Below are 21,827 nucleotides of genomic sequence, written 5' to 3'. Positions count from 1 at the left end.
TTTTCCAAAGAAATGTTAAAACGGATTTCAAGGAAGTATAGTTTTAAAAAAAATCGAAAAAAGCTATAAACAACCTTTAATTCTTTGTTCAAAGGAAGACGACAAATTTTGGATTATTAACAATTCTCTGCAGATTAGGAATCTGGAACCATTTTTGCTAGATTTAGTCAAACATAAAAAAAATGGGAAACTTGTTTCCAAAAATTTTCCAAAAACTGCAAGATTAACAAGAGCACAACAACATTAAGAATTTCCCACTAAGTACGAAACTGAAGTAGTTTTCGCTATGGCTCTTGAAGTAACTGGAAGAGTGAGAATTAATTTTCAAAAATTTTCCAAAAAGTCCAAAAACGGTTTCGGCTTGAACGGAAAAATGCATTTTCATAGATAATTTCTTGAATCTGAACTCATTTTTACCACAGCGTTTCAGTTAACCTAGAAAAATAGGAAAATATTTTCCAAAAATTTGCCGAAATAGTCCAGAAGAGTTTAAAACGATCTTTAATTTTTACTCAAAGGGAAACGGCTAATGTTCATTATCAACTATTCTTTGCAGATTACAAATCTGTAACCATTTTAGCTCGATTCTCTCGAATACAAAAAAATTAGTAACAAATTTCTAAAAATTTTCCAAAAAGTGCCAAAATTGACAATCGGAGCACCGTTGCATCATGAATTTCATGTTCAAGTACTAATCTGAGGTAATTTTCGCTATGACTTCAAGTAACTGAAAAAAGAAGGCTGAGAGATAATTTTCAAAAATTTTCCAAAAAAATTTAAAATCGGCGCCGGCTTGAAAGTTAAAAGGCATTTTCATAGGCAATCTTGTGAATCTGAAGTCATTTTTACTATGCTGTTTGAAATAACCTAGAAACATGGGAAAATATTTCCGAAAAAATTTCCGAAGAAATATTAAAACGGATTTCAAAGAAGTAGAATTAAAAAAAAATCGAAAAAAGCTATAAACAATTTTTAATTCTTTGCTCAAAGGAAGACGACAAATGTTGGATTATTAACAATTCTCTTCCTATTACGAATCTGGAACCATTTTTGCTAGATTTAGTCAAACATAAAAAAATGGGAAACTTATTTCCAAAAATTTTCCAAAGAAATATTAAAACGGATTTCCAGGTTTTTTTTTCCATAACAAAATGTTGTGATTACGTCATCAAAATTTTAGCAAGGACATTAATAGGTGCAGTGTAATACTAATAACAGTAGTGTGTAGGTTCTCAAATTTTCGGAAAATTGAGCTGAGGCGTTCTTGATTTTATTAATAAAATAGATTGTCGTATTCATTAATTTTTTTTTAAGTCTCCCTGTATAAGTAATACTATTTATTTTTAACTGTAGATATCTAAAAATCGTTGTTTTTTTTTTCTTTTTAAGGAAGTACTGTAATCCCCTAGGGTACGAAAATTGTATGTCGAAATAACATTCTCCTGTATTTTTGATTTATTAATTTGTCTTAATTTTGTTTATTACTATTAAAATTTTATATAAGTATTATCAATAAAACTTTAAAGTAAGTTTTCGTCAATGCTTGTAGAATAGAGAAATTTCTATTATGCAAAAGCATATAGAAAATAGAAGTCATTCTAAAAAGAATGACTTGTATTTTCTTTCTAGAAAGTGCTGAAGAAAGACTTCAAGCATGTCGTGAACATCATAGATTTTACATTTCAAATAACAATTAATATTTTTTAATAATAAGTATATGACAGTTTAAAGACAGATTGTCAATTTCATAAGAGCGGTCGTTTTAAATCGATCAATCACTCAGTCAAAGGGTCAAATTAAGAGTTCACATTAGTTAATGGTGGAAATAATGTGACAGTCATTTAAAATTGTTTGTAAAGTTAAAAATTGACGTAATTTAAAAAATATTACGAGATATAATGACTCTCAGTATTTTCTTCAACTTTTAGATTTTAGATTATGTTTAATTGCGGTCATGTCGTCTGAAAATTATATAAAGCTGTGAAAAAATATTGCATACGCAGTACTTTAACCCAAAAAACGGCGGCACTATAATAACATACTTGCTAGCTAAACATAGGTCCTCCTTGAAACCCTCGACATTCAGCAAAATGATCAAATTTTACCACAGTGGAAAAAATGTTGGAACCTTTTTTTTATTGAAATCAAAAATTGTGCGACAATATTATTCTGTTATTGTTAAATGTAAAATTCGAACAGGAAAGGTCAATGGTCAATCGACTCTTCCAGTACCAGTTCTTTTTGTTATATAACAAACCAAACGCATGACATCACCGCTAAAGAAAAAAGCAAACAAAGAACCCACCAAATCGAACCAAAGCAAGAGCCAAAAAGTGCACTTCTTAATCAGTTTCCCATAAGGTTAATAGAGTCCATTTAAACAATGTACCGGAAAGGAGTCATTTTGTATTTTTGGTTGAATGTAAGATCTTGGGAAAACGGAACCATGAATCATTTCATTAGATGATGGCCTTGATTAGGGCGTAAAACCACTTTTGATGAATTGTAGACGAACGCGATTTAAACCCCATTCGACCAATAAGCGTGACAGTTGGAGCGGAAGTACTCGACTAACATGGTTATCTTAATTGCAGCTTCCGGAAGCGGTAAACAGCGAGTTTAGTCCCTTCTGATGATTTAACGAAAAAGTTGTTTTCTCACTTTTTTTCTCACTTGATGGTCATAAGCGCATGTAAGATTTCATTAAAAGCATTGTACTGACGCCCAATTTGAATATAATGTGAATTAATATGGTGTTATTTAGTATAAAATTAGAAGACGTGTGGGAATGTTCGCTGGTGCGTATCTACCCCATGTGAACCGTCTATGCTGTTGATTCTTGGGAACTTAGAAACTTCCCTTCGACTTCGGACATCATTGACATCGACTATCTGGTTACAATTAAAAAATTCTTATTACTGTAATTATATCTGGCATGCGGGGTCATTACGTAACGTGGAACAGATGTACGAAACCCTATCAAAATAGGAGAATTGAAGAGCACAAAGAAAACAACAGCGTTTGAAGAGGAAAGTTCTCGGATCGTCTTCCACACTTGGATGCACTGACGCTCCATGTTTAAAACACCTGTGACTTGTATTTATCAACGTTTTCAACGTGGTCCATTAAAACGTCCATTTAATTAATTATTTTCCAGTGGATGGTCTCGTTTCCAAACTGGTTTTAAAAATTACTCCCTTTTGGAAACTGAGCGTCTTTATGCTTTGGGTTCTGGTTAAAGGTGCCAGAGGGCATCGTTTTCGTTTAATCAACTCGCGAAGAATTTGCTTCTGGCGGGTTTAGGCTGTACGGTTTTTTGCTTGGAATGCGATTTTACGACGATTATTTAATATTTAGTTCAATTTAAATTTGTGGATTGATTATCCAAACGTGACCCAATTGTTAAAAGTTATTTTTTATTGTGTGGTTTCAATATGCAACTTTGTAATTTCAAAGTGATATAAATATTTACAGTTTTAGAAATTATCAATTTATGTTTTTACTACAATCGTGAAACTACTGAAAGTAGTTAAAAAAAATTAACACAATATTAATGACCACAAAATTTACTACATAAACAATATAAAATACCGGAGAGGTTATAAAAAAATGTTACAGTGTTGTTACGTACATTACATAGTACGAAAACGCTTTCGCAATAAATTTCATTATTATTTATATTTCAGCTGTTTTATCAACACTAGTTTTTATTTACGGTTTCTACATAGAAACTTGATAATATGAAATTACTGTACAACGGTATAAGTGGCAGTTATGCTCAGAACTGATTATCGTAAATGGTTAGGCAACACATAATACACACGCATATAATTAATGCTTTGTACCGCACGATAGAATTATAAAATGGAATAAAATATCTCCGTAAGACCTATAATTTTTGCATAATTTATCCATTTTTGTCTTGACCCTCACACCACTCTTAGAAAGCGCCATTTCCAGCTCCACTCTTAGCTGTAACTTTGACCTCTCCACTAAGGTCACTCCAACTCGTTTCCAGCAGAGGTCATGTTTTGTTTATTGTCAGCTTAAATTCGCTTCCTAATAACAAACATCATAAATCCTAAATGATTTGTGAGTTTACGACTCGTAAACCAAACTACTGCACATTTCCAATTTGGTGCCAGTATAAACACGAGGAATAAATGAGAGAAAAAGTGTCTATTGTTTGGTACAGCGATCGATAACAAGGACTTTAAACAGTAATTGTCATACTTTCACTTCTGATCTGGATTCGCTAATAGCAGATGGTTTCATTCATGAGTGATAATTACAGTCGGAAGTGTCTTATTATTAGGAGTGGAGCGGGCCGAATTTTCCGAGTTTTTAAATGGCAATTGCGGGGTCGGTGTACACGTCTTTGGTGAAGGTTGTTTGCTGTGATTTTCTCTGGGTGGTTGTGCGACCATCTGACGCTGAAAACCGGTCCTGGATATATGATACCAGCTCTAGACGCAACAAAGCACAAAGAGCTTCTGTTTGGGTGAAGCGAGCCAAACGCGTGCCTTGGCACTGCTAAATTTTACGGTTTATCATCCGGTCATCGATTATGCGACAGTAAAAACTTAATTTTTTATATTTCCTTTGTTGGAGTGGTATAATATTTACAGAATTTTTATGTTAGATTGCGTAGATTTATTGTGACCACAACTCCCTCAAGTATAATTTTCTAGCCTGACTGTAGGTTAACGTTTCCAGAAGTTGCCAGTTTTTTAAGTGACACACTTTACGAAATGAGTTTTTTGCGACTGTCGTTTCAGAAATGTTAAAATAACTCTGTTGAGATTATGACGTTTTATAAATAACAGTTGTAAAGTAGACGTTCCTTACAAACAGACTTTTTAATCACTGGTCTAAATTCGAAAAATTTTACTTGTGTGTAATATGTGTGTGCTTTGTTAAACATAACAATGTTTTATTTATCACAGTTATGTATAGATAACATAAACAATGTAATTTAAAGAACTTGATTCATCACAGTGGCGGTTTTCTATTGAGCAACCTTCATATAATAAAACAACAAACACTAAACGTGCTTACGGGTCTTTATTTGCCAAAATATTCTATGACATTATCAAAATTTACTTTCCTCTCTTTTTCAATTCATAAAATGGAAAGATTGTTTGCCGAAATAACTCTACACATAGTAAGAAAAAAAAGACAAAACGTAGCCCCTCTTGTAAAGAAGTGAATATTTTGCAGTTAAGCTTCGCCTCCTTGGTACACAGCCAATAAAAAAATCATCGGAATTGAGATAGGGCGGGTGGGCGGGCTTACATTTTGCCTTTTTGTTTGAATATGTATAGACTTCTTTTCACAACATGAAACTTAAAACGTGTTTAAAATGGAAAATTTGTATAAGAAACTATCGATTTTGCAATTAGGTTCCACCCCCTAGTTGCAAAATCCACATTTCTTTGCAAAAACCATTTTAACTAAGTTTTAAGTTCCTTGTTACGAAAAGATGGCTCTGTATATTAAGAAAAGAACAGGCCAATTATAGGCCCCGCCCACCCACCCTATCTCAATTCTGATGACCCTTTTTTATTCATCGTACGCAGAGGGACCGGGCTTAATTTTAAAATTCTTATTTTTCTACGAGAAACTACCTTGTGAAATATGTTAAGTAAACAAAGAAAACTAAACGTAATAATTAAAAAATAAAACCAAAAGAGAAGCCCCACCCATCCGTCTCGATCTTCACCGTGATGAATTTTTCATTCGTTATCAGATCGAGGGGCGGAGCGTAATTGCAAAATCCATATTTACTTACAAAAATTTACCATTTTAAACATGGTTTGAGTTTCTAAGAATAAAAAAATCATCACAATTGAGGTAGGGTGGGTGGGCGATGTTTATATTTTGCCTTATTTTCTTAATATACTTAGTATTCTTTGAACACGATCCTCAATAACATGTTTTTAATTTCTTGTAAAGAAATAAGTATTTTGCAGTTAAGCTCCGCTTGGGTAACAGCGAATAAAAAAATCATCAGAATTGAGGTTCCAAGGATTCCAAAGATTCTAAAGGTTCTAGAGAATCTAGGGATTCTAAACATTCTAAGAATTCTTAATATTGTAAGGATTCAAAAGATTCTTAGGAGTGAAAGAAGTCTAAACATTATGAAAATTCTGAGAATTCTAAGGATTTGATACATTCGAAGAACTCCAAGGATTCCAAGTATTCGAAGGATTAAATTCTGAGTATTACAAGAATTCCATTTAAAGGATTCGAAGTATTCCAAAGATTTAAAAAAATCTAAGGTCTCCAAAAATTCAGAGGATTAAAAAGGATTAAAGGATTCAAAGGTTTCTAAAGATTCAAAGGATTCTAAAAATTCAAATGATTCTAAAAAATTCTGAATGATTCTAAAGATTCAAAGGATTCTAAAGGTTTAAAGGATTCTAACGATTTAAAGAATTCCATGGATTCCAAGGATTCTACAGATTTTGAAGAATCCAAAGGTTCAAAAGATTCCACGGATTCGAAAGTTTCTAAAAAATTTAAAAATTCAAGATTCAAAGCATCCAAAGGATTAAAATAGTTCTAAAGATTTAAAGGATTCTATAGATTCGAAAGTCATTACAGATTCTAAGAATTTTAAAAATTCAAGATTCAAAACATCCAAGGGATTAAAAGGACTCGAAAGATTCAAAGGTTTCCATGAATTCCAAGGATTACAAGGACTCGAAGAATTCCAAAGATTCCAAAGATTGTAGGGAATCTAAGTCTTCCAACAGTTCATGGGATTCAAAGGAATCAAAAGATTCAAAGAATGAGAAAAATTCTAAAGATTGTAAGGATTCAAATCATTCAAATTATTAAAAGGATTCAAAACATTCCAAGAATTCAAAGAATTCATAGCAGTTAAAAGGGTGGGTGGTCGGGCTTACATTTTTACCTTTTTGTTTGAATATGTATAGACTTATTTCACAACATTAAACTTAAAACATGTTTAAAATGTTTGCAATTAGGTTCCACCCCGCAGTTGCAAAATCCATATTTCTTTGCAAAAACCATTTTAACCATGTTTTAAGTTTCTTGTTATGAAAAGATTGCTATGTATATTAAGAAAAAAACAGGCCAAATATAGGCCCCGCCCACCCACCCTATCTCAATTCTGATGACCTTTTTTATTCGTGGTAAGCCGAGGGGCTGGGCTTAATTGTAAAATTCATATTTTTCTACGAGAAATTACCATGTGAAATATGTTCTTAAGTAAACAAAGAAAACTAAATATAATAATTAAAAAAGAAAACCAAAAGAGAAGCGCCACCCATTCGTCTCGACCTTAACCGTGGTGAATTTTTCATTCGTTGACAGACCGAGGGGCGGAGCGTAATTGCAGAATCGATATTTCCTTGTATAAATTTACCATTTTTAAACATGTCTTAAGTTAGATGACTACACATACTAAGAAAAAAAGGCAAAACGTAGCCCCACCCACCCACTCTATCTCAATTGTGATGATTTGTTTTTATTCGTCGTGAGCCAAGGGGACGGAGCTTAACTGCAAAATCCTTATTTCATTACGAGAAATTAAAAATATGTTTTTGAGTATTGTGTTGTTTAAATATTCAATCTGTTTATATCTTAATTCTGACGACTCTTTTTTATTCGTCGTAAGCCGAGGGGCGGAGCTTAATTGTAAAATGCTTATTTTTATACGAGAAATTATCATGTGAAATATGTTCTTAAGGAAATAAAGAAAACTAAATGTAATAATCTAATAATTAAAAAAGAAAACCAAAAAGAGAAGCTCCACCCATCCGTTTAATCTTAGAGTACGAAGAAGTAGGTCTGCCGTTTCCGTCTGTCTGTCTGTCTGCCATCCCATTTTTTTTTTTGTTTGTTTTTGCAGATTGATTGTTTTGTAACGCCCCCCCTTTACGCCGCCATTGGTTCATCAGATCTGTGTAATTAGATACCCAACTTTTCTCCTTTCCATTTTTTAAGCGTAAGGTTTCCCATTTCTGTCATTTGTGTCTGTCGTATGTCATCTGCTGGCAATTTTATTGGACAGGTAAACTCGAAAACCCAAGATTGAGTAAATTTGTCTGATGTCTCCACTAAAAATATGATGAGGTCATCTCAAAATTCCGTTATGTGTCAATTGAAATATGCAGACTTGTTTACTAAACATGCAAAGTTTTATAAAGCACCCCGAAGCTTTCAAATTTATCAAACAAGCCACAGCAGATGTACGTCAGCCGTTATAACAGCAATTGATATAACAATAATAATTATAGCCACCTATTTCGACTCGAAAATTTTGAGCTTTTATTTTCTTCTCGGACTCAAGAGTCTTAAAACCCCTTAATTAACTCGAATACGATTATGCGCCACCTGTTGATCCCTATCGCCAGTCTAATAAACCCTTTAATCGCCAAATAAAACAAAAATTCCCATAACCACCATCTGCGTCTGGTACTACTAATCACATTCGCTCAAATCTGTAAATACATGACCATAAATCTTATCGTAAACGCAAGTACGCCAGAAAGCGCGGGAAGGCGAAGATGGCGTCCACGCGCCGCCACCATCAAATCGTAAACTTGATAGTACCAATAGTACTATTCGTAGCGTGAAAACGCTCCAGGCGGTACCGGTTTCCAAACACGGTACTTTATCTCGTGCCCGGCGAAGATACTGATGAGATGAGATTTTTTTATGGATGAGGCAAGATGGCTGCCATTACTGGCGGTACTCTACCTGGAAATAATTAATTTATTATTGCACTATGGTAACGATGCATCTGTCGTCATCGTTATGTTGGTTGTCTGTTCTATTCCAATCAATTTCGGGGGGTTAAATGAGTCATCGAAGAGCACCTGCTTTTGACACCTGGTACTGTTCTGGCATCGAGAAGTTCATGTAAAAGTGGTGAATAATGGAAACGGTAATGTGTGAGTAATCGAGTTGTGTGAATGTCGTACGTACGTCTATTGTTCCGGTGTCTTGAAGGAGGTACTGAGTACTATTTGGTCGAGGTTCTCTCTGTCTGCCGGTTCCGCACGGTCGAGATTGGGGAGAGTGTCGTTTGCACCATGGTAAGATGGGTTCGGCAAAAAGAAAAATGACCTAAATTGGCTTGCACTTGAAATGATTTGGTACTATATAGTTTTCTTATTTTCCATTATCTATTTGTTTCTTCTCTTTCTGATTGTTAAGTACTGTATTTACTTAAGAATACGTACTTAGTTTTGCCGCTCTATATAGTTTTTTGTTCATGCATGTGTAGAACGCTGTTGTTTATACGTTTTCTTTGTCTATCAATGACAGAAAATTTTAAATAACAGGATTTTACGAACAAGTCAGATATGCAAAATAAGATATTTTTATTCAAGTTTTTTTAATATTTTTGTTGAAATGTGTGTCATCGATTCACTGGAACCATAAACATTGTAGATTTAAATACGTTAAATCCAACCTTCAACTAATAGTTCTGAAAAAGTGAGGACCAAATTTTGTCAAAGAGTATTTTGGAAAAAAATCACTGCGTTTAAAGTTTAATACAATGATTTAATATTATCTTTGATAACATTTTTCGATAGAATTTTTTGGTGGGAAGTTGATAAAAACCATCACCTTAGCAATACCGTCTGGTTGTGGGACACTTTATGTTTCACGTTTTACATCTTTATAATTCTCGTTTATCTCAGTTAATTTAAAAAATTTCATTAGCTATGAAAATTATGAGTTCGAAGACCTCACTTTCTTTTGCAAAAGCTCGACGTTAACCTCCAAAGTCACTCCGGCAAAAACTCCATCAACGTGACCCGCGCCTAACAAAACCCATGGTGCATACGACGTTCGTCCCAATCTGCCGTTCCCACCGCCCCCCTCGCCCATTGTTGGTATAATGGCCGCCTTGATCCGACTTCCCGTCTCACCGCTTCGCTACACCTGTATTACAGGTACCACGTCTTGGCTTCTCTCCACGTTCTGTGCGCGCTCGAAACGCAGATGTGCCCGAAAAAGTGCTAAATTTCCATGAAAAAGTGCCCATAATGTACAGGGTGTTGTAGAAAATGACGAAGGGGAAAAGTCACAGGCCTAGGGCTCTGTTTCAAGTGTGCAAGGTAGGGTTTTGTGGTTGTTGTGTTGTGTATTTTATTTTGTGCCAAGTTCGACTTGTTTTTTATTTTTTGTTTTTCGTTTTTCGTTTTTCTTCGAAATTATGTATACCTATTCCATATTTTTGATTTTTTTATGCTAGTGTGTTTTTTGAGTTAGTCATCATCGTTGTCGATTTAATCTACTGCAAGTACTATTTATCTTATTTGAGTAATGTTTGCTTGTGTATTATCATGTGTTTGTTTAACAGGTGGTTTATCGATTCGTGATTCTTGTCATGGACTTTTTTATCTTTTTGTCCCAGTTCCTGTACGTTACGTAAAATGTGTGGATGCTCTAATTGGTTTCAGTGTCAGTCGTTACAGTTAATTGTATCTTTATTTATTAGCTCTAATTTGTCCATTATTCATGGTTGTGCGATAGAAATGGCAATTATTTGCATTGATTATAAAAAAGGCATAATAGGGGAAGTAAACAAGGCGAGGAGTTTAAAAAGGAAAGTGCCCACACATGTCCATTTAGAAATGAATCACTATCGTGTTTTTGGTTTTGATATTAGTTATTATTAATTCTAGAAACAAGTAACAGTACATATAAAGCGATAAATGTACAAATGTACGACTTAAGCCTTGTAAAGTGTAGTTGGTATGCTTGTGTGAACACATAACACAGAAAATAACAAGCAAAGAATAAAAATGAGTTGAAATTATACGTGCTTGTTTATGGTTATTTACGTGTTGATGGCTTGCAGAAATGCTGGTAGAACTGAAGAGAATAATAATGAAACAGCATTTCAATACAATCGAGTTCTCTCCAGGTTAAAATTAAAAATGTACAAAAAAAATTAAATGCGTTCTCTAGCGAAAAGCCTGGAAGCGGAAGTCGCGATGGACAACCCAGAAAACCCTCGAAGCGTCGTTCCCGAACGTTCGAGAGGAACGTATAGGTTTAAATACAGGCCCCCTTGGGAACGATTATTATTCAGTCAATCCAGTCCACGAGAGTACAGTCAAGCATATAATCGCTGTGTAATCGTCGTGTAAATTCGATTTAGTTGAGTTTAACTCACGCTGCCGACAATTTTCAAATATGACACATTTCTTTATGTTTACACTGCAAACATGCTGAAATTTATTGATCAAAACACCCTTGCATTTATAATATTTCATATTTCAAAACAATTTAGGATACAACAAAGCCTCGTAAATTTCGTACTGAAAAATTGGTCGAATGTTTTTTTTGTTCCTTCATTTTTTCGATTTGTAATTTTTCTAGTTTTCAGGTTTAAATTTTTGAATTTTTCAATTCAGTTTCTAGATTTTGCAATTTTTCGATTTGAGTTTCTCGAGTATTCAATTCTTTATTTTTCCATGTGCTGCTTTTCGTTTCAGCTTTTTATTTTAGTTATTTTTACAATTTTTCAATGTTCCGATTTTATAATTTTTTGATTTTTCGATTTAAATTTTTTCACTTTTTCGGTTTGCAATTTTTCAAGTTTTTTTTCTTTCTTTAATTTTCCTATATGTAACTCATTAAATTTTTAGATTTTGCAGTTTCTCGATTTAAAGTTTCACGAGTTTTCAATTTTTTCAGTTTTTTTTTCTTCAGTTTTTCGATAAAACGAGACAGTACAAGTTATTTTACGTGACTTATTGTATTCCCAGTTTAAAGTGGTTTTTATGACAAGATAATACACATTATCACCTCATTATTACCCCATGACGGACAATATGAGTTGAATAACAAAGTACGACCCTGCAAGAAAACGACCACTTTCTTATTTATGGGTAGGGATTTACTCCATTGTCCCCATCATCAACTTCGACACAATGCACCTATCATAAAAACCACTTTAAACTGGGAGTACAATATAGTTATTAGTACAGTCCAAAATTTTTGAATAATAGATTGACTTTATGTTTTTTTATTATAATATCTCCTGTTCTTTGTGACCAAAAATTGTTGAAAGAAAAATCTAAGTATATATTAACAAAAATTAAGTCCCACCCACCCGCCTCGATCTCAATTGTGATGAATTTTTCATTGCTAATCAGGCTGAAGGGCGGAGTTTAATTGTAACATCAATATTTCTCTAAAAAATCTACCCTTTTAGAAACATATTTCATATGGCAATCTCTTGTAGAGAAATGGGCATTTTGCAAACTAAACTCCGTCCTTTAGCTCATTCATCACAATTGACAAGGGGTGGGTGGGCGGGGCTTATATTTACTCCATTTTTTCTTAATATACGGAGTTTTTTTTTTCAACAAGAAACTGAAAACATGTTTAACTTTCCTGTTTTTGAAAGAAAACTGTATATAAAAAAAACAAAAGTAAGCCGCCCCCCAAACACCCCCATCTCGATTGTGATGAATTTTTCATTCTTAATGAGACTGAAGGGCCGAGTTTAATTAATTGTAACATCAATATTTCTAATTTCTATAAAAAATTCTACCCTTATAAAAACATATTTCATATGGCAATTTCCTGTAGAGAAATGGGCATTTTGCAAACTAAACTCCGCCCTTCAGCTCATGATGAATAAAACATTCATCACATTTGAGAAGGGGTGGATGGGCGGAGCCTATATTTTGTCCATTTTTTCTTAAGATACGAAGTATTTTTTCTGAACAAGAAACTGAAAACATGTTTAACTTTCGTGTTTTTGAAAGAAAATTCTATATATTAAAAAAACAAAACAAAAATTAAGCCCCGCCCACCCGCCCCCATCTCAATTCTGATGAATTTTTCATTCCTAATCAGACCGATGGGCGGAGTTTAATTGTAACATCAATGTTTCTAATTTCTATAAAAAACTCTATACCCTTTTAAAAACATATTTTATCTGGCAATTTCTCGTAGAGAAATGGGCATTTGGCAAACTAAACTCCGCCCTTCAGCTCATGATGAATAAAGCATTCGTTACAATTGAGAACGGGTTGGTGGGCGGGGCTCATATTTTGTCCGCTTTTTCTTTATATACGAAGTCTTTTTTTCCAACAAAAAACTGAAAACATGTTTAACTTTCCTGTTGTTGAAAGAAAGCTCCATATATGTAAAAAAAGAACAAAAATTAAGCCCCACCCACCCGCCCAGATCTCAGTTGTGATGAGTTTTTCATTGCTAATCAGACCGAAGGGCGAAGTTTAATTGTAACATCAATATTCCGAATTTCTATAAAAATCTCTACCCTTTTAAAAACATATTTTATATGGCAATTTCTTGTAGAGAAATGGGCATTTGGCAAACTAAACTCCGCCCTTCCGCTCATGATGAATAAAGCATTCATTACAATAGAGAAGGGGTGGGTGGGCGGGGCTTATATTTTGTCCATGTATTTTTTTCCGAACAAGAAACTGAAAATATGTTTAACTTTCCTGTTTTTAAAAGAAAGCTCTATATATAAAAAAGAACAAAAATTAAGCCCCACCCACCCGCCCAGATCTCAGTTGTGATGAGTTTTTCATTCCTAATCAGACCGAAGAGCGGAGTTTAATTAAGTGTAACATCAATATTTCTAGTTTCTATAAAAAATTCTACCCTTTTAAAAACATATTTCATATGGCAATTTCTTGTAGAAAAATGGGCATTTTGCAAACTAAACTCCGCCCTTCAGCTCCTGATGAATAAAACATTCATCACAATTGAGAAGGGGTGGATGGGCGGGGCTTATATTTTGTCCATGTTTTCTTAATATACGAAGTATTTTTTTCCGAACAAGAAACTGAAACAATGTTTAAATTTCCTGTTTTTAAAAGAAAGCTCTGTATATAAAAAAAGAACAAAAATTAAGCCCCACCCACCCGCCCAGATCTCAGTTGTGATGAGTTTTTCATTCCTAATCAGACCGAAGGGCGGAGTTTAATTGTAACATCAATATTTCTAATTTCTATAAAAAAACTCCACCCTTTGAAAAACATATTTTATATGGCAATTTCTTGTAGAGAAATGGGGATTTGGAAAACTAAACTCCGCCCTTCAGCTCATGATGAATAAAACATTCGTCACAATTGAGAAGGGGTGGGTGGGCGGGGCTTATATTTTGTCCACTTTTTCTTAATATACAAAGCATTTTTTTTTTCAAACAAAAAACTGAAAACATGTTTAACGTTCCTGTTTCTGAAAGAAAACTATATATGAAAAAAAAAAACAAAAATTAAGCCCCACCCACCGGCCCCGTTCTCAATTCTGATGAATGTTTTATTCATCGTGAGCTGAAGGGCGGAGTTTAGTTGTAAAATCCTCATTTCTCTACAAGAAATTATCATATGAAATATTTTTTTAAAAGGGTAGAATTTCTTATAGAAATTAGAAATATCGATGTTACATTTAATTCTACCTCTTTAACAACATATTTCATCTGATAATGACTTGTAGAGAAATTAAGTTTTTGCAAACTAAACTCTGCCCTTCAGCTCATGATGAATAAAACATTCATCAGAATTGAGAAGGGGTGGGTGGGCGGGGCTTATATTTTGTCCATTTTTTCTTAATATACGAAGTATTCTTTTTCAAACAAGAAACTGTAAACATGTTTAACTTTCCTGTTTCTGAAAGAAAATTATATATGAAAAAAAAACAAAAATTAAGCCCCACCCACCCGGCCGTTCTCAATTGTGATGAATGTTTTATTCATCGTGAGCTGAAGGGCGGAGTTTAGTTGTAAAATCCTCATTTCTCTACAAGAAATTATCATATGAAATATATTTTTAAAAGAGTAGAATTTCTTATAGAAATTAGAAATATCGATGTTACATTTAATTCTACCCCTTTAACAACATTTTTCATCTGATAATGACTTGTAGAGAAATAAAGTTTTTGCAGACTAAACTCCGCCCTTCAGCTCACGATGAATAAAGCATTCATTACAGTTGAGAAGGGGTGTGTGGGCGGGGCATATATTTTGTCTGTTTTTTTTCTTAATGTATGAAGGTTTCTTTTCAGTTATAATAACTATAACAAGTGATATGATTATAATCGATAATATTTCGAGTGAAACCGAGTTGCAGATTCAACGTTCAAGCACGAGTTGAACGTGGTGCTTCGGTTTCACGAGCCATATCTTCGATTATTATTAATCATATCACGAGTTATATTCGACATGAGAATATAATGAATGAACAAACTTTTTGATAATAGAATTGATTTCGTCATTTTGAGTTTGCCTCCAACGTTGGCAAACCATAATAGACAAACAGTTTTTTAAAATCCTAAAATTTGTCAAATTTGACAGTTTTTAAATTTAGGTAGCAACAGACCACAATAAGGTAATAAAATTATTATCGCTGTGATAGACATGTAACTAAGGGCATGAATAAATTCTATTGGAAGAAATGGGGTCATGTGATCCAACAAGAAATTGAAAACATGTTTAACTTTCCTGTTTTTGAAAGAAAACTCTACGTACAAAAAAAAATAGCATACACTCGGGAACTAAAAATTACAGCGATTCCTGTGCCTCATGCCAGCCATCCAAACCCTGTTAATTTACTTCGAAATGTCAACACACGCAACATATAATAAGTACTTACTCCTAACTGTAGTTACTCTACAGCGTAACTAATCACTAAGAACACCACACTTCAGGAATTGTTACGCACATGAGCACTCAACACTCATTAATACATTTCCTCTATGCAGAAAGTCTCCCTCATTAAACTGTACAGAAAAAAAAAACACGAAAAATCTGGTAGTAATTGTAAATAAGTTAGAACGATTTCAACAACTACCAAGTTCATTACTGTGCGTAAACAACGTGAAACCTTAATACGTGGGAAAAGACACACGTTTTTAGAATTTAGTCGATTATATGAACACTGGAAACCGCAAATGTGAATTCGGTGAGGTTCCGAGAAGGTGAATTATGTAATTTCGCAGAAATCCACATTCTTGAATTTCAAGCTTCAAGATGATCTTAAATATATTGGCAGTTCCAGACTTTGTGATTATTGAGGAAATCCGTGTTTGACAGGATACATTTTCAAAAATATTTGTCCGGAAACTATATAATTTGTGTTTTCTTAAATGAAGCAATCCGAATGGTTATATCGTTGTCATATTCATTATTTAATCGCTTTATAATGAATAATAACGTACTAATAAATTTCGATAAGTCATTAAGATCTTATCTCATCAAAATGTTCAGTTCCGTTGTCTCTTCGCTGTCTACTATACCTAACCGCAAACGACTTTTCACTTTGTGTTGGAACCCTAATTAGAGTTATGATGATAATTGTTGTACTATATCGATACAAAAAAAATGAAATCATCATGTTCCTAGGTCTATGGCCTACTGTAAACAAACGATTTTTCGACTTCTCCATTTAGAACCCCTTTCTCCCCTCCCAACCGCAACCCCCAAACCTCAAACAATCCACCACTTGTTGCTTCTATTTATTCTCGTCTCATGCAACATGTGTCTGACACGTGCCCTTTTGCAGGTGTTATGGCATCTGGACATCTTCCGGCGCAGTTTCCGGGACCTTTCCGGGCACGCTTGCATGGCAGACTCCTGCATCTTCTGCGCTCTTAAGGTAAGTTAATACAACATGTGGCAACACCGCGTCGACTTTCCCTCCAACAACAAACGCCATCTACTTCTTCATCACGCTTGGGTCGCAGTCGGCTCTGACCGGTTGACCTCGATCCTGATTGGTCGAGAGAATTGCTCGAGGAGGAATACGAATCAGTGTTCGTTACAGTCGACCAATGTGCTTTTCTAACGGTCGGATGGTGATGACGACGAGTAGTGACATGGTCGATTCATTTAAAGGTCCGAATAGACAACGTGAATATAAAGTTTGTTGGGATATTACATAAAAATTGAAGGTGTGACAAATAGTTGATTGTGGAATTCGTGTAGATGACGCAATGCGATTGGCGGGAGATTGTTTTCTTAATTATTAATTTGTTTATTTTGTTTTTACGTTGTAAATGAAAAGATGTCATAATTAATTACCACCATCAGTGCACTTTTCTCACCACGGCGATCCGTTATGTGCCCATGTGGGCACAAATGTCGCCCATTCGGCCTACTCGTTTGCAGTTGAGTGGGTTTTATTTATCTGCGTCAGTCACCAAATTTGTCGAGCAAAGTTTTCGATTAACATTTAAATGCAAGAGAAGAGTCGCTGCTCATCTTTACGACTTCGTTGGTCAAGGGCATGAAATCGTGACTGTCTTCACGTTAATAGGATGTATTGTAAAAGTTACGTCGTATAATCGTGAAGAGGATTCAACGATTCGATACTGGTTTTTCTCTTTTTGCTGTTTGAACGTCTGTTTGCTTTGTTTATGTTGAGTGGTTTCTTTGTAGGACCTTGGAGGTTGAGTAAGAGTATTAAGAAATGCTTGGGTTGGTAATTCGAGGAATACGCTGAAAGAAGTCGGGTTGGAAATGGAAAGTGTCATTTGCGAAATTTTCACCAAACTCTTTGTTTTGATTGTTCAAATGTTTGAAAAGCATTCGAGGAACTGCAATTAACTCGCCTGAAAATGGCTAAACCAGACTAAACCTATTAGTTTGAAGAACCCCGTCGAGGTACTTAAGCCAGGCGCCAGGTTATTACTCACCTTTACAGCTACCATAATTTACAAAGTTGGAAAGTTTTTCTTGGTACCGAATATGGACGACACCGAAAAGTTGTCAATCGAAAAGTTCTATGTCGAAATTAAATTAATTAGCAATGATGTGTGGGATCAGTTCCAAATTATCGTTTTTGGCTTCTTGAATACCTTAACCTGAACAAACAGAAACTGAATTTCCAGATTTAAGAAAATCTAGAACAGATTTTAGATAATAAGTCTTGTGTGGGTAATGTAAATCTAAATAATTTGAAGGTCTTCTAAGCCTTGCGAACTGTACAAGTTGGGAAGGCTTAAGAATAATACCTACTTAACTTTATTTTGGGTGATTTTTACACTCGTATTTTGTAGTAGGTCAAAGCTCATTACCATCCATTACAAATCTGAAAGAGTAAATTTTATTTCATTGTGTCGCCATTCTACCTCAGTCCTCAATACGTTATTTTACGGTCAGCAGTGTAAAGTTCTGTTTCAAAACAGAAAAATTTTTGCAACTGAATAATAATACTTGGTATCCAGTACAAGATTCTCAAAAAGTTCGAGACAACGGAGCTTTTGAATTTGTAACTGTTTTTACGTCATCAAATTTTAGAAAAGCATTTTGAAAAACTGAGAAAACAAATCCGCAAAGCTCCGCTCTGGATCCTCTATTATAGGTACATACGTGTGTAATTACACAAATTTCAATACACCCAGACAAACTTTAGTGGATATCGGAGGTTAAAGAACATTTGAAATTTTCTGAAAAAGAAAATCTGTACTTGAAGAGAAGCTTGAAATATTTTATATATTTAAAATTTGGAGGGTATAAACTATATAATTAAGTGGTGGTGGAGACCCGCAAGTTGCTTCATGAGATCCTTTTTTGCATTTGTAGTATACTGTTGTGTTTTTTGTAGTCATTATTTTGGCTTTTGTTAACCTTATTTAAAAAAATATTTGGAAAACAAATTTCCAGTTTATAAGATTTTACAGTTTTACTTCAATTTTACAACCGATTCCTCACAAAATTCAATAAATACAAGCAATGGTACGTAACCTACATAGACATCCGGTAGGCCATGTGCAGCATTGAAATAATTTTATTTGTGACTGTTACAATAGGAGAAGGTCTTGGCCAGGCAAGCGAATTTATTGCGACCATTGTCACGAACTCGTCAAAATTTTCACAAATTTAGTTGCATTTAAGCCACAAACGCACTATATTTTCAACGGAACTATAACTATATGTTTGAAGATTTTGAATATTTCTAGGTAGTCAAACTATAAAGGTCGATTTATTAGCTTGCCGCTGACGCTGCTGTCCGCCGTTGACGTTGCCGTTGTAAGATAAATACGCAGCGTCGTTTATATCATCCGCCCTTTTGGCTCACGACGAATAAAAAAAATCATCACATTTGAGATAGGGTGGGTGGGCGGGGCTTATATTTTGCCTGTTTTTATATACATAACCGTCTTTTCACGGCAAGAAACTTAAAACATGGTTAAAATTTTTGCTAGGAAAAATGGATTTTGCAATTATGGGGCAGAGCCTAATTCCAAAATCGATAGTTCCTTATACAAATTTTCCACGTTAAGCATGTTTTCAGTTTCTTGTTGTGAAAGAAGTCTAAGAAGTCTACACATATTAAAATAAAAAGTCAAAATGGAAGCCCGCCCACCCACCCTATCTCAATTGTGATGATTTTCTTTATTCGTCTTGAACCAGAGGGGCTAAGTTCAATTGCAAAATACTTATTTCTTTACAAGAAATTAAAAACATGTTTTTAAGTATCGTGTTTTTCAAAGAAGACTGTGTATACCTATTAAGAAAAAAAGTATAGAATCCCCGCCCACCCACCCCATCCCAATTGTGATGATTTTTTTTATTCTTAGAAACTTAAAACACGTTTAAAATAGTAAATTTTCATAAAGAAATATGGATTTTACAATTAAGCTCCTCCCATCGACTCAAGCCGAATAAAAAAAATCTTCAGAATTGAGATAGGGCGGGTGGGCGGGACTCATATTTTGCCTTTTTTTATATACATAGTCATCTTTTCACAACAAGAAACTTAAAACATCGTTAAAATGGTACATTTTTGCTAGGAAAAATGAATTTTGCAATTATGAGGCGGAGCCTAATTGCAAAATCGATATTTCCTTATACAAATGTTCCATTTTAAGCATGTTTTCAGTTTCTTGTTGTGAAAGAAGTCTACACATATTAAAATAAAAAGGCAAAATGGAGGCCCGCCCACCCGCCCTAAAAAATTCTGATGATTTTTTTTATTTCGCCGTGAATCAAGGGGGCAGAGCTTCACTGCAAAATACTTATTTCTTTATAAGAAATTAAAAACATGTTTTTGAGAATCGTGTTTTTCAAAGAATACTGTGTATACCCATTAAGAAAAAAAATTTAGAATCCCCGCCCACCCACCCCATCCCAATTGCGATGATTTTTTTTATTCTTAGAAATTTAAAACACGTTTAAAATGGTAAATTGTTATAAAGAAATATGGATTTTGCAATTAAGCTCCGCCCCTCGGCTTACGACGAATAAAAAAGAATCATCAGAATTGAAATAGGGCGGGTGGGCAGGGCTTATATTTGGCCTTTTTGTCCTTAATATACATAGCCATCTTTTCATTTCAAACTTATAACATGGTTAAAATGTTTTTTACAAGGAAATATGGATTTCGCAATTATGGGGTGGAGCCTAATTGCAAAATCGATAGTTCCTTAAAGAAATTTTCAATTTTAAGCATATTTTAAGTTTCATGTTGTGCAAAGAAGTCTACAAATATTAAAATAAAAGGGCAAAATGGAAGCCCGCCCACCCGCCCTATCTCAGTTCTGACGATTTTTTTTTATTCGTCGTGAACCAAGGGGACAGAATTCAAAACTGCAAAATATGTATTTCTTTACAAAAAATTAAAAACATGTTTTTGAGTATCGTCTTGTTCAAAAATAAGTACTACATGTACCTATTAAGAAAAAAAGGCAGGATATAGAATCCCCACCCACCCACTCACCCCATCTCAAATGTGATAATTTTTTTTATTCTTAGAAACTTAAAACTCATTTAAAATGGAAAATTTTTATAAAGAAATATGGATTTTGCAATTAAGCTCCGCCCCTCAGCTTACGACGAATAAAAAAGAATCATCAAAATTGAGATAGGGCAGGTGGGCGGGGCTTATATTTGGCCTTTTTATCACGCTTTTATTAGCTTGGGTTGTATGTATGTAACGGAATCTTTGAGCTTAATTTTCATCGGTTTCTAAAAGTCTGATCATCTTGAAACTTTGCACACGTCTCAAGGATCGATGACAATGCAATAATTTGATAACAGTTTCCCATTATCCTTATTAGGACCGCCAGGATCCTCGATCCTACGGAGACCACTGAGTGGTTCTTTCTAGAAAAATCTAAATAAGTAATTAATTCCCCAATTTATGAATTTGTCGCAGACTAAAAAATGAAAAATAAATAATAGTTTAAAAAACTAAAAAAACACGCTTTTATTGCTAATCGAACTAAAAACTAGAAAATAATTTTTAATGACAGAGTTTAATATTACAGTAGTAGAAGATCAAACAATCAATCATAATAAATCACCTCAAATTAAAATTATAATAAAATTTAAGTTATTAACAGAATAATTCAATTCAGAGTAAAAAGCGTGGGGTGCATTTTACTGCGGTTCATAACTATCCTCTCATAGATAGTTGCCAATAGAATGATTGTAATATTTAAAATATCAAGCACCCCACGCTTTTTACTCTGAATTGAATTATTCTGTTAATAACTTAAATTTTATTATAATTTTAATTTGAGGTGATTTATTATGATTGATTGTTTGATCTTCTACTACTGTAATATTAAACTCTGTCATTAAAAATTATTTTCTAGTTTTTAGTTCGATTAGCAATAAAAGCGTGTTTTTTTAGTTTTTTAAACTATTATTTATTTCCTTAATATACATAGCCATCTTTTCATTTCAAACTTATGACATGGTTAAAATGTTTTTGCAAGGAAATACGGATTTTATAATTATGGGGTGGAGCCTAATTGCAAAATCGATAGTTTCTTAAAGAAATTTTCCATTTTAAGCATGTTTTAAGTTTCATGTTGTGGAAAGAAGTCTACAAATATTAAAATAAAAA

At 33.9% G+C, this 21,827-nt stretch overlaps 1 protein-coding gene across 3 annotated transcripts in view; it reads left to right on the top strand.

Moving 5' to 3' along the window:
- Positions 1-21,827, top strand: part of LOC135125470 (uncharacterized) — a 57,762-nt gene that overhangs the window by 26,174 nt on the left and 9,761 nt on the right. The window contains exons 1-2 of one of the 3 annotated variants that reach the window (XM_064051117.1): positions 9,903-10,100; positions 16,536-16,628. In XM_064051117.1, coding sequence (XP_063907187.1) covers positions 10,050-10,100; positions 16,536-16,628 — 144 coding nt within the window. In that variant the 5' untranslated portion in view covers positions 9,903-10,049. Of the gene's footprint in view, positions 1-9,902; positions 10,101-16,535; positions 16,633-21,827 lie in introns of those variants that run through there. The other 2 variants (XM_064051116.1, XM_064051119.1) reach the window with 2 other exon arrangements.

The sequence above is a fragment of the Zophobas morio genome, unplaced genomic scaffold (genome assembly GCF_036711695.1).
Source record: "Zophobas morio isolate AGI-343-1 ecotype UQ-CSIRO unplaced genomic scaffold, CSIRO_AGI_Zmor_V1 ptg000008l, whole genome shotgun sequence".
NCBI classification, from domain to species: domain Eukaryota; kingdom Metazoa; phylum Arthropoda; class Insecta; order Coleoptera; family Tenebrionidae; genus Zophobas; species Zophobas morio.
The sequence above is the reverse complement of the archived record's forward strand: the minus strand, read 5'-3'. Positions and strand labels throughout refer to the sequence as shown.